Source organism: Ovis canadensis, chromosome 14 (genome assembly GCF_042477335.2).
Source record: "Ovis canadensis isolate MfBH-ARS-UI-01 breed Bighorn chromosome 14, ARS-UI_OviCan_v2, whole genome shotgun sequence".
In the NCBI taxonomy this organism is placed as follows: domain Eukaryota; kingdom Metazoa; phylum Chordata; class Mammalia; order Artiodactyla; family Bovidae; genus Ovis; species Ovis canadensis.
The window spans coordinates 70971588-70988214 of record NC_091258.1 but is presented as its reverse complement, the minus strand read 5'-3'; the positions used below and the strand labels follow the sequence as shown (position 1 = coordinate 70988214).

At 42.4% G+C, this 16627-nt stretch overlaps 1 protein-coding gene across 1 annotated transcript; it reads right to left on the bottom strand.

Moving 5' to 3' along the window:
* Positions 1-2907: 2907 nt before the first annotated feature.
* LOC138419594 (zinc finger protein 724-like) lies at positions 2908-15706 on the bottom strand. Its single transcript, XM_069552451.1, is given in 8 exon segments — positions 2908-3426; positions 3511-3928; positions 4097-5138; positions 7827-7922; positions 8931-9057; positions 14413-14451; positions 14454-14476; positions 15493-15706. Coding segments are annotated over 8 exon segments (2478 nt in total).
* Between the last annotated feature and the right edge of the window lie 921 nt (positions 15707-16627).

The window sequence follows — 16627 nt, the reverse complement described above, 5'->3', positions numbered from 1 at the left end:
AATCCTGTTCTAAATGTCTCAAGCTGCATATACATGTAAATTCATCCCTAATTTCCCCTTCTTCTCTAAGGTCCCAAGATTGAACCACATGCCAATGAGAATCTCAGAACCTATGCCTCCCCATGTTGATCTCTCACAAAGGGAATATTTTCACCAGTTGAACGTCACTCATTCAGGTTGAGAATTCATCATGCTCTAAAGAAAGCCAGGATACAGCAAGGGAGACAAGGTTCTGGGACACAAGGGAGAAGTGATCTAAAGAGCTGGTCCTCACTATGATAAGAAAAGGAAAAAATAAGAAGTTGATAATAGACTCCCCAGGCAGAAAAATTAGAAGCAGAGAACTAAAGGTTTGCAGGTTTCCTCAGTTCAAGCATTTTAGTGGGAAAAGCAGACACAGCCCCAGACCCAGGTCAGAACTGTCATTTCCTCCTCTTCTTCCTCCTGCTCTGTCTTCTCTGAGGATGTTATGTAGCAAACACATCTCTGCACATTGAAAAAATACCTTCAAAGGCATCTGCACAGCTCCTTAACCTGCAATTACTTCACCTACAGACAGAAGAACCTTGAAAAGCTGAAAAGACCTACCTCTCCTGTCCTGTCTCAGGAGAGATTCAGGAACAATTACTTCCTTTCTTGGAGACCAGCCTTTGAACTTATTTCTTGACTGTTCTCTCCTCAGAAAGAGCTCCTAACCCTCTGCTCACACAGATGATGTGAGCTGACTGATTTCCCTGGTCCAAATCCGGCTAGACCATCCCTGCAGTGTCTCCTCAGACTGAAGCCAGGCCTCAGCTCTCGCAGATGAACCAGGAGCCACGTCCTCATCCCAGGCCTCCTCGTAGAAGCCCCTGGAGCACTTCCTACACACCTACACAGATGCCCCCACAGGACCAAGAGAGAACTCTGTGGGGAGGTTATCGCTTAACACTGGTCAGGTGATCTTGATTGGAAACTGGGCTGAAACCACTTACAAGGTTCTTTCTGAACCATTTCAGTGAATATGAACCCCTCGAGGTCAGGTCCCCACTCTAAGAAGTTATAAATCTGCAGATCTGAAGAGGGGCCATGAATGACTCTTCAGCAAGTTCCCTGTTTATTTTGAAGCTTCTCCCCCAAGACCCACACTCAGGAGCCCTGATCTTCAGCCCTCAGTCTCAGCGCACCTGAGACCTCTCAGGAGAGGAGGTTCTAGGGCAGGAATTTCCTAGGTCAAGGTTAGGACCAAGCAGAGAAAGCTCCAGTACTTGGGGTTCAGGCCTTTATAAGAGACCTTGGGTGCAGTGCTGTGGGCTCCCCAGGCTGAGTGTGGATCGGTCCATTCAAACCAAGAGGAGCAGGGATCTGGTGAGCTCTGAGGGTGTCACTGAAGGGGGGCCTGTGCAGTAGACCCTGGGGTTCAGCAAGACTGCTGGTCTCAAGGTGGGTGGTCATCTAGTGCAGGTGTTCCCAGGACTGGCTGGTGTGAGTTCAAGGACCTGCAGGCTGCCTGCTCCCCAGACAGACACTGAGGCAGCAACAGCATGGAGTAGTTCAGGTAAACTCTCAACAATACTCTGTATGATCCTTCTTAGAACCATCACAATGTCCCAGCAGTTACAGAGAGGGGAAAAAAGTACAATGGAGAAATGATGGGAAATATCCAATTATTTGAGGCTTAAAGGCAGTATGGAAACTAACTGTTACAGAAAGCATCCCTCTGTGCTAACAAAGAGTTTATTGTTAGGTATTTTCCATTCAACCTTAAATCCGTAGGTTGACACTTCATTACACACCAACTTCATCACAAGAAACCATCCAGTTTTATTAACATGTCATATCACACAGTCAGAATAAAACCTTTTCCAACCCACTGTGTAACTGAATAAAATACAGATTACAAGCATAAACAATGATATTCATTGCTCTGATACAATGATCTGCAAACTGTGATTCTTATGGTTACAAAATGGAGGTTAATCGTTTACGAAACAAGACATACACTAATTACATGACTTTTCTGTGACCGATTTCCATACATTTCTAGGGGATCAGAAATGTCTTTATTTGAAACATGTCAACTAATATTCATGACTTCTGTTGATATAAAGATACATCAAGATTTCAGTGAACTGTCATTGTATTTTACTTAAAAAGCAAGTGACATAACTATTGAAAATGTACATCTTACTTTAGTATGTGGAATTACTCCCTGAACACTTACCTCACGGTGACCGACAGGGATGTTTGACATGAATGACTAACACCTCCATTTAAATGTACATGTTACATTGCTGGGTCCTTAATCTTCTAATGGAGAATAAATAAAAATGATTTCTCCCTAGGATTGAAGGCCTTGTCTCATCTTTGAGATAGCAACCATCAAAAACATAAATTTGCATACACACTAGAAATGAAGCACGGCAGCATGGAGTAATTTGAGAGTTGAATCACATTTATTTTGGTTTTCAACTAATCACAAATCATGTTAATATAAACAAAGACATATTGCTAAAAATGGTACATTTCTAAATACCAACCTTCATCTTGTGATCTATACTAACATATCAATTTTTTATCTGTTTTACCTATGGATTACTATCTACAATACTTCTCCCGAAGAGGAACTTCAAAAACCAGGATTGATGAAATGCTTTCTATTGTATAGGCTTCCCTGATATCTCAGTTGCTAAAGAATCCACCTCCCACTCCACTATTCTGGCCTGGAGAATTCCATGGACACAGTCCATGGGGTTGCAAAGAGTTGGAAACTGAGTGACTTTCACTTTTTCTAGTGTACAATTTCTCTTTATTTAGATTTAATTTTTATTAAATACTTTTCTACATTTTCTTTATGTCATTCCTTTTCTTTCTTAGATAAATGGTCTTGTATTTTCTGAAGTGTATGTTTAGGACAAACCTCTTCCATCACTTATTACTAGGGTTTCTCTCCAGTACGTGCTCTCTGATGTCTAACAAGGTGAGAGCTCTGATTAAACCCTTTGCCACTTCTCCAGGATGAATCCTCTGATGTTGAGTAAGACGTGAGTGCTTGATGAAGGCTTTTCCGCATTCTTTACATTTGTAAGGCTTCTCTCCAATATGAATTTGCTGGTGTCGAATAAGACTTGAGTGGTGACTGAAGGCTTTTCCACATTCTTTACATTTATAAGGTTATTCTCCAGTATGAATTCTCTGATGGTAAGTAAGACCTGAGTGCCTGCTAAAGTCTTTGCCACAATCCTTACATTTATAAGGCCTCTCCCCAGTATGAATTCTCTGGTGTTGAGTAAGAGTTGAGTAGTGACTGAAGGCTTTTCCGCATTCTTTACATTTATAAGGCTTCTCTCCAGTATGAATTCGCTGGTGTTGAGAAAGAGATGAGTAGTAACTGAAGGCTTTTCTGCATTCTTTACATTTATAAGGCTTCTCTCCAGTATGAATTCTCTGGTGTTGAGTAAGAGATGAGTGGTAACCGAAGGCTTTTCCGCATTCTTTACATTTATAAAATTTCTCTCCCGAATGGATTACTTGATGTTTAGTAAGACATGAGTGCTGTCTAAACGCTTTGCCACAATCCTTGCATTTATAAGGCCTTTCTCCAGTATGAATTCTCTGATGGCGAGTAAGACCTGAGTGCTTGCTAAAGTCTTTGCCACAATCCTTACATTTATAAGGCCTCTCCCCAGTATGAATTCGCTGGTGTTGAGTAAGAGATGAGTTCTGACGAAAGGATTTCCCACACTCTGTACATTTATAAGGCTTCTCTCCAGTATGAATTCTCTGGTGTTGAGTAAGAGATGAGTTGTGACTGAAGGCTTTTCCGCATTCTTTACATTTATAAGGCTTCTCTCCAGTATGAATTCTCTGGTGTTCAGTAAGACGTGACTTCTGATTAAAGGCTTTGCCACACTCTGTACATTTATAATGCTTCTCCCCAGTGTGAATTAGCTGATATCGACTAAGGTTTGAGTAAGACCTAAATGCTTTTTCACATTCTTTACATTCATAAGGTTTCTTGTCAGTGTGGATTTGTTGATCTCGACTAAGCTCTGAATTCTGATTATAGGTGTTGCCACACTCTGTATATTTCAAAGGTTTCCATCCTGAATGAATTTTCCTGTGTCTACTTAGACTGGTTGAGTTAGTAAAGGCTTTCTCACATTGCTTACACTTGTAACTTTTCTGCAGATTCGGAATACTCTGCTGTTGAGTGAGATTTGAAGACTGATTAGAAACATCACCATATTCACAATTGTAAGTCTTCTCTCCAGTGTGTGTACTCTCATATAGTGGAAGACCTGATGTTTGATAAAAGATATTCCTCCATGTACTATTGTTAGAATCTTTGTCTGAAGATTGAGGTCCCTGATGTTTCATAGAGTTAGAGTCTTGTGTAGTTTTACACCCAGTTTCATTGCATGAATGGCTTCTCACTCCATCATAAATATTCTTGTAATTATTGGGAGTAGAGCTCTTACTTAAGGCCTGACTCGTGTTATTACACATGAGAAGTTGTTCCGTATTAACCGTATCATGATGTGTAGTGATCAATGATGGTGGGATTAACTCTATTCCATTATTATCAACATTACACATTTTGGAACAGAGAGAAACTGTCTGTTGGTGGAAGAATAATGACGCCTTGCTCACAGATCCCTCAAACTGATTATATTGTGAGCTTTCCCCATCATTTTTAAATTTCTGGTTTTCAGACATGCTTGAATGTATGTGTAATTGAAGCCTGTGTTCAGAGTGGTTTGCATGAGTATTTGCAGTAGAGACTGGATGACTTTCCAGATTTTCCACATTTCCCTTCAGAGAATGTGTATGTTTTAAAAACTGATTTAAGCCTTTGCTTGAAGAGATAGACTTCTCTGCAGATGTTGATAACTGAAATGGGTGTTTTCCACAGTTTGACTCACATTGCCCATTTCTTTGGGCAGTAATGTCCGCATTGTGTGAAACTGTCTTGGTTTCTTTCTGTCCATATAAACATCTTCTAGGTCTTTCACATACCCCCGTATATTCCTGGTCTTTCATTAAATGTTCGTTTCCAAGGTGAGCTCTTTCATATATTCCTAGGTTTCCTTTCCGGATTAAATTTTCTAATCTTGGATTCTTTGACATCAAACCACGGGTGTTGTGAGAAGACACAGCTGAAAGATATCAAATGAAAGTTTTCTTATCTACTATTCTTATCTACTGGGGCTGGTGTGAGCTCAGCTGGGACAAAAGGGGAGCCTCATTCTCTGTGGGAAGAGAACACGGCAACAGTCTGTGGCAGCAGGACAGAGTGAGACCTGTGCACAGGGTACTGACCCCTGTCCTGCCCACCCAGCCTGAGAGGGTATCAGCTGCTGCAGACAAAGGCTGGGTGCTGAAATATGGGTTCTGGAGAGCATTGCCAGGCAGAGGACTGCTGTGGGCTGTGAGGAGACATCCTGAGGGAATGGGTTGAGGGAGGAGCTCTATAAGCTAGAATGCAAACCACCAGACAGCAGAGCGCCATTGTTGAGTGATGCCCAAAGGGAAGACCCACCATTTCAGTCCCTCTCCCCCTGTGCTGGCCCCTCCTCTCCCAGCACTAGGAAGGGCCACCACCCGGGTGGGCTCTGTTGAGCTCCAGCCACTGCCTCACCCCATGCACCTCCTCCACAATCAGCAGACTGCTGTGCTCTGGGGCAGCTTCTGGAGCAGACACCTGTGGGTGGCCCACAAAGAGAAGGAGCTGAAAGCTCAGCTGAGCCCCAGGGTTAAGGAAGGAAAACTGAAGTCTCTCCTCACGGTTACACAAACCATGCTTTTATACCTGCAACTGGCTTTGTCAACTCAGCCTGTACAGAACATCTGAATGGACAACCAGGGCTCCCCCTGTCGTGGGAGGTGTAGCTTTAGCAGCTGTAGACTTTGTGGGGATGTATACTAGGGTTTGGGGCTAGGCCAGAGTCTGAGCTGCCCCCATATCACCACAGCAGGTCCAGCTCCATGAAAGCAATTCTGGGACCTGAGTTCACTGGATCTCTGCTGGTGTTCCAGTGAAAAGAACATCTGAGGAGGCAAATCTCTCTGCTTTCACAAACAGTGGATGTAAATCCCTAAAAGTGAAAGCTGCTGGCACCAGAGCAATGTGCCAGCATGCTCATGGTTGAAGGGGGGCCAAGAGCAGTGCCAACATGGGGTCCCATGAGGCTCACACAGCGCATGAGCACACGCCAAGGTGAACAATCCCGGAGGAGCAATCCTTAGTGGCTTCTATCCCAGTGGGTGTCCTCCAATACTACCTGCCTTGACCACAGATCAGAATCACAGTGAAGAAACGTATCTGGGGGCTCTTCTCCACCAATCAGGGAGCAGACCCCACCCCTGACAGGGCAGTGACAACCATAGAGCCAAGGGGAAGCTCCCCTCAATATTTTGGGGAGGCATGGGTCACAATAACAACAATCAAAGCCCAGATCAAGGGGATAAGGGTAAAGCCTGTGGACCAACCTCACTCCCTAGGGGGAAGACAACAGAGCTAGAGGAGCTAGGATCCTGCAGCCTGCAGAACAGACCACAAACCCAGAAAATGTGACAAAATGAGAGGACAAAGAAGTATGGTGTAGAGGAAGGAGCAAGACAAAAAGCTACAAGAACCACTAAATGAAGAGACCGGCAGTCTAATGATTACTCTTCCACTTAAGTCATCTTAAATGCAGATGCCACTAGGTGCCCTCCAATTCTTTAACCCACTTTTTATTTTAGCATGTTCTATATGAGGTTTCAATATAAAAATCATAAATGATACTGACATAGGTCTAATCAGAAAGCGAGGACATGTAGGACAAAGTCTGGGGAAGTTGATAACAAGATTCATTAAATAAGCAGTTCTTGAGAAATTAAGAAATAAGACTTTCAAAATATGGAGTGAGCACTCTCAATGCTCTGTGGAGATCTAATCGGGAAGGATATCTTAAGAGAAGAGTAGATATCTCTACGTAAAATGGATTCTTTTTGCTGTACAACATTGTAAACCAGTTATACTCCAATAAGAACGTTTTAAAAAGATTATATTATCTAAACATTGTAATACTTTGAAACTATTAAAAATATGGAGGGAAATGTTTTAAGCTCTTATGCCAATTTATTTGAAAATTCTTTGAGTTAATTGAATATATTTAAGTCTTTTCAGATCAGTTCAGTTCAATTAAGTCTTTTAGCATTGAGGAATTGAGGCAGATACACTTAACATTTCATATGAGTTCGTATGAAGAAAACAGAAATTTTGAAGTAACCCTGAGATTGGCATTTTTTCTCTTTAGGGAGATTTTGGTTTATGCAGTGAAGAAATTACTTGAATTTAAAATTTATAAGATCATATTTGAAGCTTCCAGTCTTTTAGAAATTATGTCAGAAAAAAGAAAAATAAAAACCTCTGTCCCCAATATTCCTAGAACTTTGGCAGCATGTCTACAATTCCGCTCACACACTGCCATCTAGAGGTAGAAACTTTAATAGGAGCGTCTTAGAGTTTTTCAGAAATGTGCAGTTTTCCTAGGGCCCCGCCGCCCCCCAAGAAATGGAAATAGTAATCGATTCATGCAGGTTGTCACAGGCCAAGAGAGGGATTTCAGTTCTCACTGTGATTGAGAAAAGTAATCACTGGAGGTGAATTTAAAGAGACAGATTTAAAGAGACAGAATGGGGCAGGTGATATCCGCCTTTGACAGCAACAGAAAGAAACCCAGACTTCTCTACAATCATTTCCACTGAAGCAGATCTTCCCAAACCACATGCAAAGGATGAATTCCTCACTAATCCTTGGACCTGTCGTTGACTCATCGGCTCCATCCATTGACCCCTACCTGTGTATAATGCTGGCGTCTCCAGTCTCCTTACATCCCAGGGATTCTTCATTTGCTCCAGAAAAGTGACCAGGTCTGGCTTAGACACCACAAGACCTGCTCAGGAAAAGGAATATTTGTTTTGCTAGAGATTCATCAGATTCCAATCTAATATGTATTGAAGTGAGAAAACAGGGCACATGTGCTAAGTCCCTCCAGTCATGTCTGACTCTTTGCCACCCTATGGACTGTAGCCCGCCAGGCTCCTCTGTCCATGGCAATGTCCAGGCAAAAATACTGAGTGGGTTGCCATGTCCTCCTCCAGGAGTTCTTCCCAACCCAGCGATCGAATCCACTTCTTTTATGTCTCCTGCATTGGCAGGCAGGTTCTTTACCACTAGTGCCACCTGGGAAGCCCAGAGAAGGCATGGTAGAATGTTAATACAGCCTAGAACTAAAGTGTTTGGGGACATAATTTCCTAAGCTGTATTAACATTCTCTGGTGGCTCAGCTGGTAAAGAAGCCACCTGCACTGTGGGCGACCTGTGTTTAATGCCTGGGTTGGGAAGATCCTCTGGAGAAGGGAACGGCTACCCACTCCAGTATTCTGCCCTGGAGAATTCCATGGACTATTCCGTAGGGTCACAAAGAGTCAGACATGACTGTAATCTTGCTCATTACATTATTACATTATTAACATTCTAGAGAAGGCATGGTTGAATGCTAATATAGCCTAGAAAATTATATCCTCAAATGCTTTATCAAAGCACTTTTATAACTAACAAATGTATAAAGAAAAGATCTTGAGATTCTAGTCAAGTACTACTAAGGCCAAAGTAAGTAGGAGAATCTGATTTATAAAGGAGAGTGGCACCCTTTTATACCACAGAACCTACAGAATTACCAATCACCTAGAAGAAGGAGGCAGATTCCATCAAGGAAAAGTTAGAATCATAGTGAATCATCATGAAGCCTTCTTTCTCAACTCATAAATATCCATTTTCCCATAGAAAGCAGGGATCTGAAACTATTACAAGGAGCAGAAGATTCTAGGAGACATTCTAGAAATGCAGGAACCAAAACCCAGTGGGTAGAGAAGGGATTCTGGAAGGCAGTTATCCTCACCCAAGGAGGCCAGGTGGCTGTAGTTCTCTAACATCACGTCCCTGTACAACTCTCGCTGACTGAGGTCCAGGCGTTCCCACTCCTCTTGAGTGAAGTCTATGGCCACATCCTGGAATGTCAGCCGTCCCTGAAATACAAAGTACAGGTTCCATGTGGCCATGGGAAGACTCCCTAATGTGACCCAAGAGGAAACCAGCAAGAGAAATGGTTTTGATTTAGGAGAATGTCTGTTGTTACACAAGAATATAATTTTTACACAGTAATATATTCTACCACATTTTTAACCCCAAGAAAAGAGGATGAGATATGATCCATCAACAACTACAGAAATTATTCTGATTTGGAAGAGAAATTATAATCAGATCAACATTGGCATATTTATTTTGAGTGTTGTACTCAGTTGACAGAGAATAAACTATCAAAAGAAACAGGAAATATTTTTTAAAAGCACTTTGTTCTGGAGTGAGCTCAGTGTGCCACATTTTTCACAAGCGTATTTGAACTAGTAATGTTGAAAATTCTGCTCCATGAGTGACAATGTTTGAACAGCAACGAAGTAGAATAGCAAGGAAAGAATTCACATTTAACTTTGAACTTTAAGTGCTTTACAGATTTTACATGTCTGATAGGATAGTAACCTCGGGAACAAGAATCATTTTAACGATCTGGTATATACTACTTTCTGACAGTTTTCAGAGACTTGAATGTATAACAAATTAAAATCAATAATGTTGCTGTAGCATCTTTTGGCAAATATTTTAACGAACTTTCTTTAAATGACAGCTTAAGGGACGGGGGAGCCTGGTGGGTTGCCATCTATGGGGTCGCATAGAGTCAGACACGACTGGAGCGACTTAGCAGCAGCAGCAACTTTTACTTCAGTTTGTGACTCTAGACTTTAATCAAACACAGACAAATGCACAGAGCTAACTCTAATGAAAGTTTATAGAAATTTCTGTATTTGTAAATAATACTAAAAACAAGAAAAGTGTTAGTCACTCAGTCGTGTCCTACTCTTTGCAACCCCAGGGACTGTAGCTTGCCAGGCTTCTCTGTCCATGGGATTTTCAAGGCACGAATACTGGAGTGGGTAGCTATTCCCTGCTTCAGGGAATCTTCAGAAAAGAAAAAGAAAAAATCAATCAATGATGTTAACATGTTCATGCATACAGACATACACTAAAATGGGACTGTGTACTTATTAAGAGACAAATTGTCATGTCAATAACATCAGGATATTTTTTAACTGATTGAAAATTTACATAAATATTTGAGGATGATATTGTTAGGTAGGTAGAATAGGGAAAAGGAGTCCAAAATGGTGGTGGCTAAAAGACAAGGAACATCAAGGAGGGTCCAAGGAACAGGAGTGGGATGCCACTGCCTTCTCCTGAACAAACAGCACTCCTGGCTAAACCCAATTTGCATAGGGCAGGCCCATGTCGAGGGAAAAACATATAAAAGGAGGAGCCAAAGTGCTTTCTCTCTCTCCCACTTTCTCTCCCGTGTGTGTGTGTGTGTGTGTGTGTGTGTGTGTGTGTGTGTGTGCGCGCGCGCTCTTTCTCTTTTTCTCCCTCCCCCACGCGCTCCTCCAATCTCTTCTCTTTGAGTCTTTGGGTTGGCATGCCCTCACACTTCGAGGATGGATTCTCCTGCTATCTTCTAAATAAAATAGGGCTGTAACACTGATTTGCCTAAGAGCTATAACACGGTTTGTCCAAGACCCAAGAGCTGTGACGCGCCAAGGATGTTAATGTCTGTCACTCCAAATCTTTGTTGTGACGAGACAAAGAACCAAGGGACATACACTTGTGTGACAATATTATTTTAATTTTTAAAAATAGACTAGGCTGCAGACATGCACAGTGACTAAAAAAATAGACAGCTCTGATTCTGAATTTTTTAATTTCTTGAAAAATCTACTATTTGCATGGAACTATATGTTAAAATTTAGCACAGCTGAACATAGATTAGCAGTAATATGATTCTTGTAAACATTTTGGAAAATACAGAAATGTGATGAGACTCTATCTGTAATGTGAGCATGGAGTGTACTAGAAATGATCAGACCTGGGCTTGAGTGATGAAAATCCCCACTCCCAAATCCCAGCATCTCTCCTAAACACACAGGAGTGTTGTCAACTGCAAATCGGCACTTGCCAAGAGCATTGCCAGCCACTAAACAAGACCTTTTAGAATTAACACCCAAAAAAGATGTCCTCTTCATTATAGGGGACTGGAATGCAAAAGTAGGAAGTCAAGAAACACCTAGAGTAGCAGGCAAATTTGGCCTTAAATGCGGAATGAAGCAGGGCAAAGACTAATAGAGTTTTGCCAAGAAAATACACTGGTCATAGCAAACACCCTCTTCCAGCAACACAAGAGAAGACTCTAGACAAGAACATCATCAGATGGTCAACACCAAAATCAGATTGATTATATGCTTTGCAGCCAAAGATGGAGAAGCTGTATACAGTCAACAAAAAGGAGACCAGGAGCTGACTGTGGCTCAGATCATGAACTCCTCATTAACAAATTCAGACTGAAATTGAAGAAAGTAGGGAAAACCGCTAGACCATTCAGGTATGACCTAAATCAAATCCCTTATGATTTTCCAATGGAAGTGAGAAATAGATTTAAGGGCCAAGATCTGATAGATAGAGTGCCTGATGAACTATGGAATGAGGTTCATGACATTGTACAGGAGACAGGGATCAAGACCATCCCCATGGAAAAGAAATGCAAAGAAGCAAAATGGCTGTCTGGGGAGGCCTTACAAATAGCTGTGAAAAGAAGTAGGGGAAAAGCAAAGGAGAAAAGGAAAGATATAAGCATCTGAATGCAGAGTTCCAAAGAATAGCAAGAAGAGATAAGAAAGCCTTCTTCAGAGATCAATGCAAAGAAATAGAGGAAAACAACAGAATGGGAAAGACTAGAGATCTCTTCAAGAAAATTAGAGATACCAAGGGAACATTTTATGCAAAGAAGGGCTTGATAAAGGACAGAAATGGTCTGGACCTTACAGAAGCAGAAGATGTTAAGAAGAGGTGGCAATAAAACACAGAAGAACTGAACAAAAAAGATCTTAATGACCCAGATAATCACGATGGTGTGATCACTCATCTAGAGCCAGACATCCTGGAATGTGAAGTCAAGTGGGCCTTAGAAAGCATCACTAGGAACAAAGCTAGTGAAGATGATGGAATTCCAGTGGAGCTGTTTCAAATCCTGAAAGATGATGCTGTGAAAGTGCTGCACTCAATATGCCAGCAAATTTGGAAAACTCAGCAGTGGCCACAGGACTGGAAAAGGTCAGTTTTCCTTCCAATCCCAAAGAAAGGCAATGCAAAAGAATGCTCACACTACTGCACCATTGCACTCATCTCACATGCTAGTAAAGTAATGCTCAGAATTCTCCAAACCAGGTTTCAGCAATATGTGAACCATGAACTTCCTGATGTTCAAGCTGGTTTTAGAAAAGGCAGAGGAACCAGAGATCAAATTGCCAACATCTGCTGGATCATGGAAAAAGCAAGACAGTTCCAGAAAAACATCTATTCCTGCTTTATTGAATATGCCAAAGCCTTTCAGTGTGGGTCACAATAAACTGTGGAAAATTCTGAGACAGACGGGAATACCAGACCACCTGACCTGCCTCTTGAGGAATCTGTATGCAGGTCAGGAAGCAACAGTTAGAACTGGACATGGACCAACAGACTGGTTCCAAATAGGAAAAGGAGTACATCAAGGCTGTATGTTGTCACCCTGCTTATTTAACTTCTATGCAGAGTACATCATGACTGAACTGAATAACAACAAGGGCGTTTGCCATCTGTCTCTGGGGAGAATGAACCCTATGGTGCTGCAACTGACTTCAGTTCCCTTAAGGGAGTTCAGGGTGGATTGAGGCACTCTGCTCCAGGGAATCTGCTGGAACAAGTCTTTCAGTTCAGTTCAGTCGCTCAGTCGTGTCCGACTCTTTGCAACCTCATGAATCGCAGCACGCCAGGCTTCCCTGTCCATCACCAACTCCCAGAGTTCACTCAGACTCACGTCCATTGAGTCAGTGATGCCATCCAGCCATCTCATCCTCTGTCGTCCCCTTCTCCTCCTGCCCCCAATCCCTCCCAGCATCAGAGTCTTTTCCAATGAGTCAACTCTTCTCATGAGGTGGCCAAAGTACTGGAGTTTCAGCTTTAGCATCATTCCTTCCAAAGAAATCCCAGGGCTGATCTCTTCAGAATGGACTGGTTGGATCTCCTTGCAGTCCCAGGGACTCTCAAGAGTCTTCTCCAACACCACAGTTCAAAAGCATAAATTCTAGAGTAAGATATTTTCAGGAACTGCTTTCATGATGCCAATCCTTGCATCTCTTCATATCTAGAAATACACTAAACCACTAAATGATGACTTCAATTCCTCACGACTGGCAGGAAACCTTTTGCAAAGCAAGTGCTTGACTGCATTGAACTCCCCCTTCACCAAACTCACATACTGACCTTACCCCACTGTCTCTTTGGAGCAGTTTCTCAGAGTTCTCTGAGATGCTGTCTCCTGGGCGGCTGTCCTCATTTTGCCCCAAATAAAACTTAATTGACATCTCTCAAATTGTGCATCTGTTTTACCTGTCAGTGTTCATTTTTCAAAGCAAAGAGTAACTAAGAAGATACGGCATTTCCTCATTAACTGTGACAGGCATATACATCACTTATTCCTTCCAAGACCCTTGTTCAAGAAAAAAAAAAAAAAGAAGAATTTCATAGCGTGGAAATCTCACAGAAGCAGTGAACATCAGAGGTCATGGGGTAAGAGTACATGGAAAGATGCATATCACTGCCAGGCATCTTGGCAATATTAGGAAAACCATGATCTCAAGCTATCATGAAAAATGTCAGTTTTCTGCAAATTCCACCTCCTATATACCTCCCATGATCTGTAGCTTAATAGTCCATCTAATTAGTATATTTTTCTTATCGGTATAGAGGATTGTCTCTGCTACTTCTGAAAAATTCTGGAATGCTGAGTTCATTCTATTACCAAGGGCATTATCTTACTCCTGTTCTAGAGAGCTGAATTGCATCCACATGTAAATTCATCACAGCATTTCCCCGACTTCCCTAAGATCCTAACACTGAACCACATCCCAATGGGACTCTCAGATACCAGTGCATCCCCATATTGATCTCTCACAAAGGGAATGTATTCAACATTGAAAGTCACTATTTCATATTGAGAATTCATCATGCTCTATAGAAAGCCAGGATGCAGACAATGGAGAAAAGGCTCTGGAATATGAGGGAAACGAAACATGAAGAGCTGCTTTTCACTATTTAAAATAAAAAAAAGGAAAAAATAAGAAGGTGATAACAAGCACTCCAGGCAGAAAACCTAGAAGCAGAGAACTAAAGGTTTGCAGATTCTCAGTCCAGGCATGTCAGGAGGAAAGGCAGACACAGCCCCACACCCGGGACAGGACAATTACCTGAGAAGCTGCCATTTCCTCCTCTTCTTCCTCCTGCTCTGCGTCTTCTGTGGGGATACGATGTCTCAAACTCACATCTGCATGTTGAGAAAATACCTTCAAAGGCATCCATATGAAGAATCTAAGCTACTCCATTTTGTTAACAGAAAAACTCCATTTTGTAAGGTTCCAGGAAAAGAGCCTTTGGAAATCCCCTGACCTCACTCCACCGCCCACGTGCCAATCGGACCCCAGACCAAAATCTGCTGACTTAATGCTCAGGAACCTGTAGTCTACCTAGACAATAGGGACCAATCAAGAACCCACACAGAACCCTTTGAAAGAAAGTGACCAATCAGACGTTCCCCTACCTAGAAATCCTTTTTTTCCATGTATACTCCCTATATAATCAATGTAATCCAAAACCTAGAGCTCCTCCCTATAGCCGCTGTGTAGGTATCCTTGGGAGCCCCAGCTGGAGCTTGGTAATAAAAACTCTCTTGCTTTTGCATCGGATATCGGCTCCCTGGTGGTTATTGGGAGATTTCGTGACTTGGGCATAACACATACAGCCCTTTAACCTGCAACTGCTGCAGTGAAAAAGAAGAAGTTTTCTTGTTTCTCTCACCCTTTTCTGAGCTCTTTGCTGACTTTCTGTGTTCCTGATCTGTAGTGGGTAACCAAGACTAACTTGACTGCTAATCACATGCTGGTGTTCTACTCTATTTGCAGATCTTCCTGGCTGGTTCCTCTCCTTCCTTTTTGCATTACAGAGAGCAGACCACAGAACAATTCACCAAAGACAATGGACCCTACTTCTGGGCTACCTGGCTATGAGGGTTTTGAAAAAATGCAAGAGGAAGACCTGCATTCAGGACCCTGAGGGAAACCTCACATTTGGTACATCTGAGACCTCAGGAAGGGAGGATTTAGGGCGGGAACTTCTAGAAGCAAAGCTCAACCTGATTTCCTGGGGAGGGGCTCTTTCTAGGATGGGTGTGGTTGTCCTCAGCCTGCGCCTGAGCCCTTGGGGTAGGGGAGGGGTGCGGTGAGTGTTTGGTGGGAATCACCTGGGGGACTTGGGTTCCTGCCAGGCTTTACTTGCAGAATTCTTCCCAAAGACGTCCTTAGTTTTTTTCACATTCCTCTGCAGCCTGGGGACACAAGTTTTCACAAAATGATTTGTATTGTGACCACCTCTCTGCAGGTGTGGCACCTCCAACTTCAGAGACCAGGAGCCTGGAGGTATTTCCATCACAGCTTTCTTTTGACAATAAACCGGAGGCAGCTGGAGGCCTGGCGAGCTGCAGTCCATGGCGTCGGAAAGAGTAGGACAGGACTGAGCAGCTGAACTGAACTGAACTGAGCAGGACACGCTAGGTTAACAAGTGTGTGTGGGCAGAGACAAATGCCTTTGGAAATGATGCCCTAAATGCTATCTGATGACCAACCAAGGAAATAATGATCTGTCTTGTCGTAAGTTACATTACACATGGATTAACACGTGAGAGCGTTGTTCTACTTCCTGTGTGTGTGTGTTTTTCTAGGTTTTATGAATCAACTGCTACAGTTTGTTGTCTGCGCCATTTAGAGAGCTCTATTTTCTCACATCTTTAAAGTATAATGACTAAGGAAAAATTAAAGTTAGAAGCATGTCCATCTTTCTAATATTATATATTCTAAAAAACATTCAGTGTGCATGCACCAGTACCAACTTTGTAGAAGATTTCGTTTCACAGCAGAGTTGAGAATAAGGTACAGACGTTTCCATATAACTCTTGTTCCCACACGTGGACAATCTCCCTCCTTACCTTTCCCCACCAGAGTGAGCATTTGTTACCACTGATGAAGCTACAAGGACAGTAAATCAACAAACTCTTATGTTTCTCTTCTAGGGATGTGCACTCCATACCTCTGGATAAATGTATAATAAAATGAGTCCATCACAACAGCTTAACACAAATTATTTCACGGCCCTGAAAGTTCTCTAGATTTAGGATATTCAGAGTCCTTCCTTTGAAACCCAGGGCAACCACAGATCTTTCTAATCTCTTCTATATTTCCTACTAGATTCCCAGGTAACTGAGTGGGAAGAAATCTACCTGCCAATGCAGGACATCCAGGTGATGCGGGTTCGATCCTTGGGTCAGGAAGATCCCCTGGAGGAAGATTGGTAACCCACTCCAGTATCCTTTCCTGGGAAGTCTATGGACAGAGGAGCCTGGCAGGCTACAGC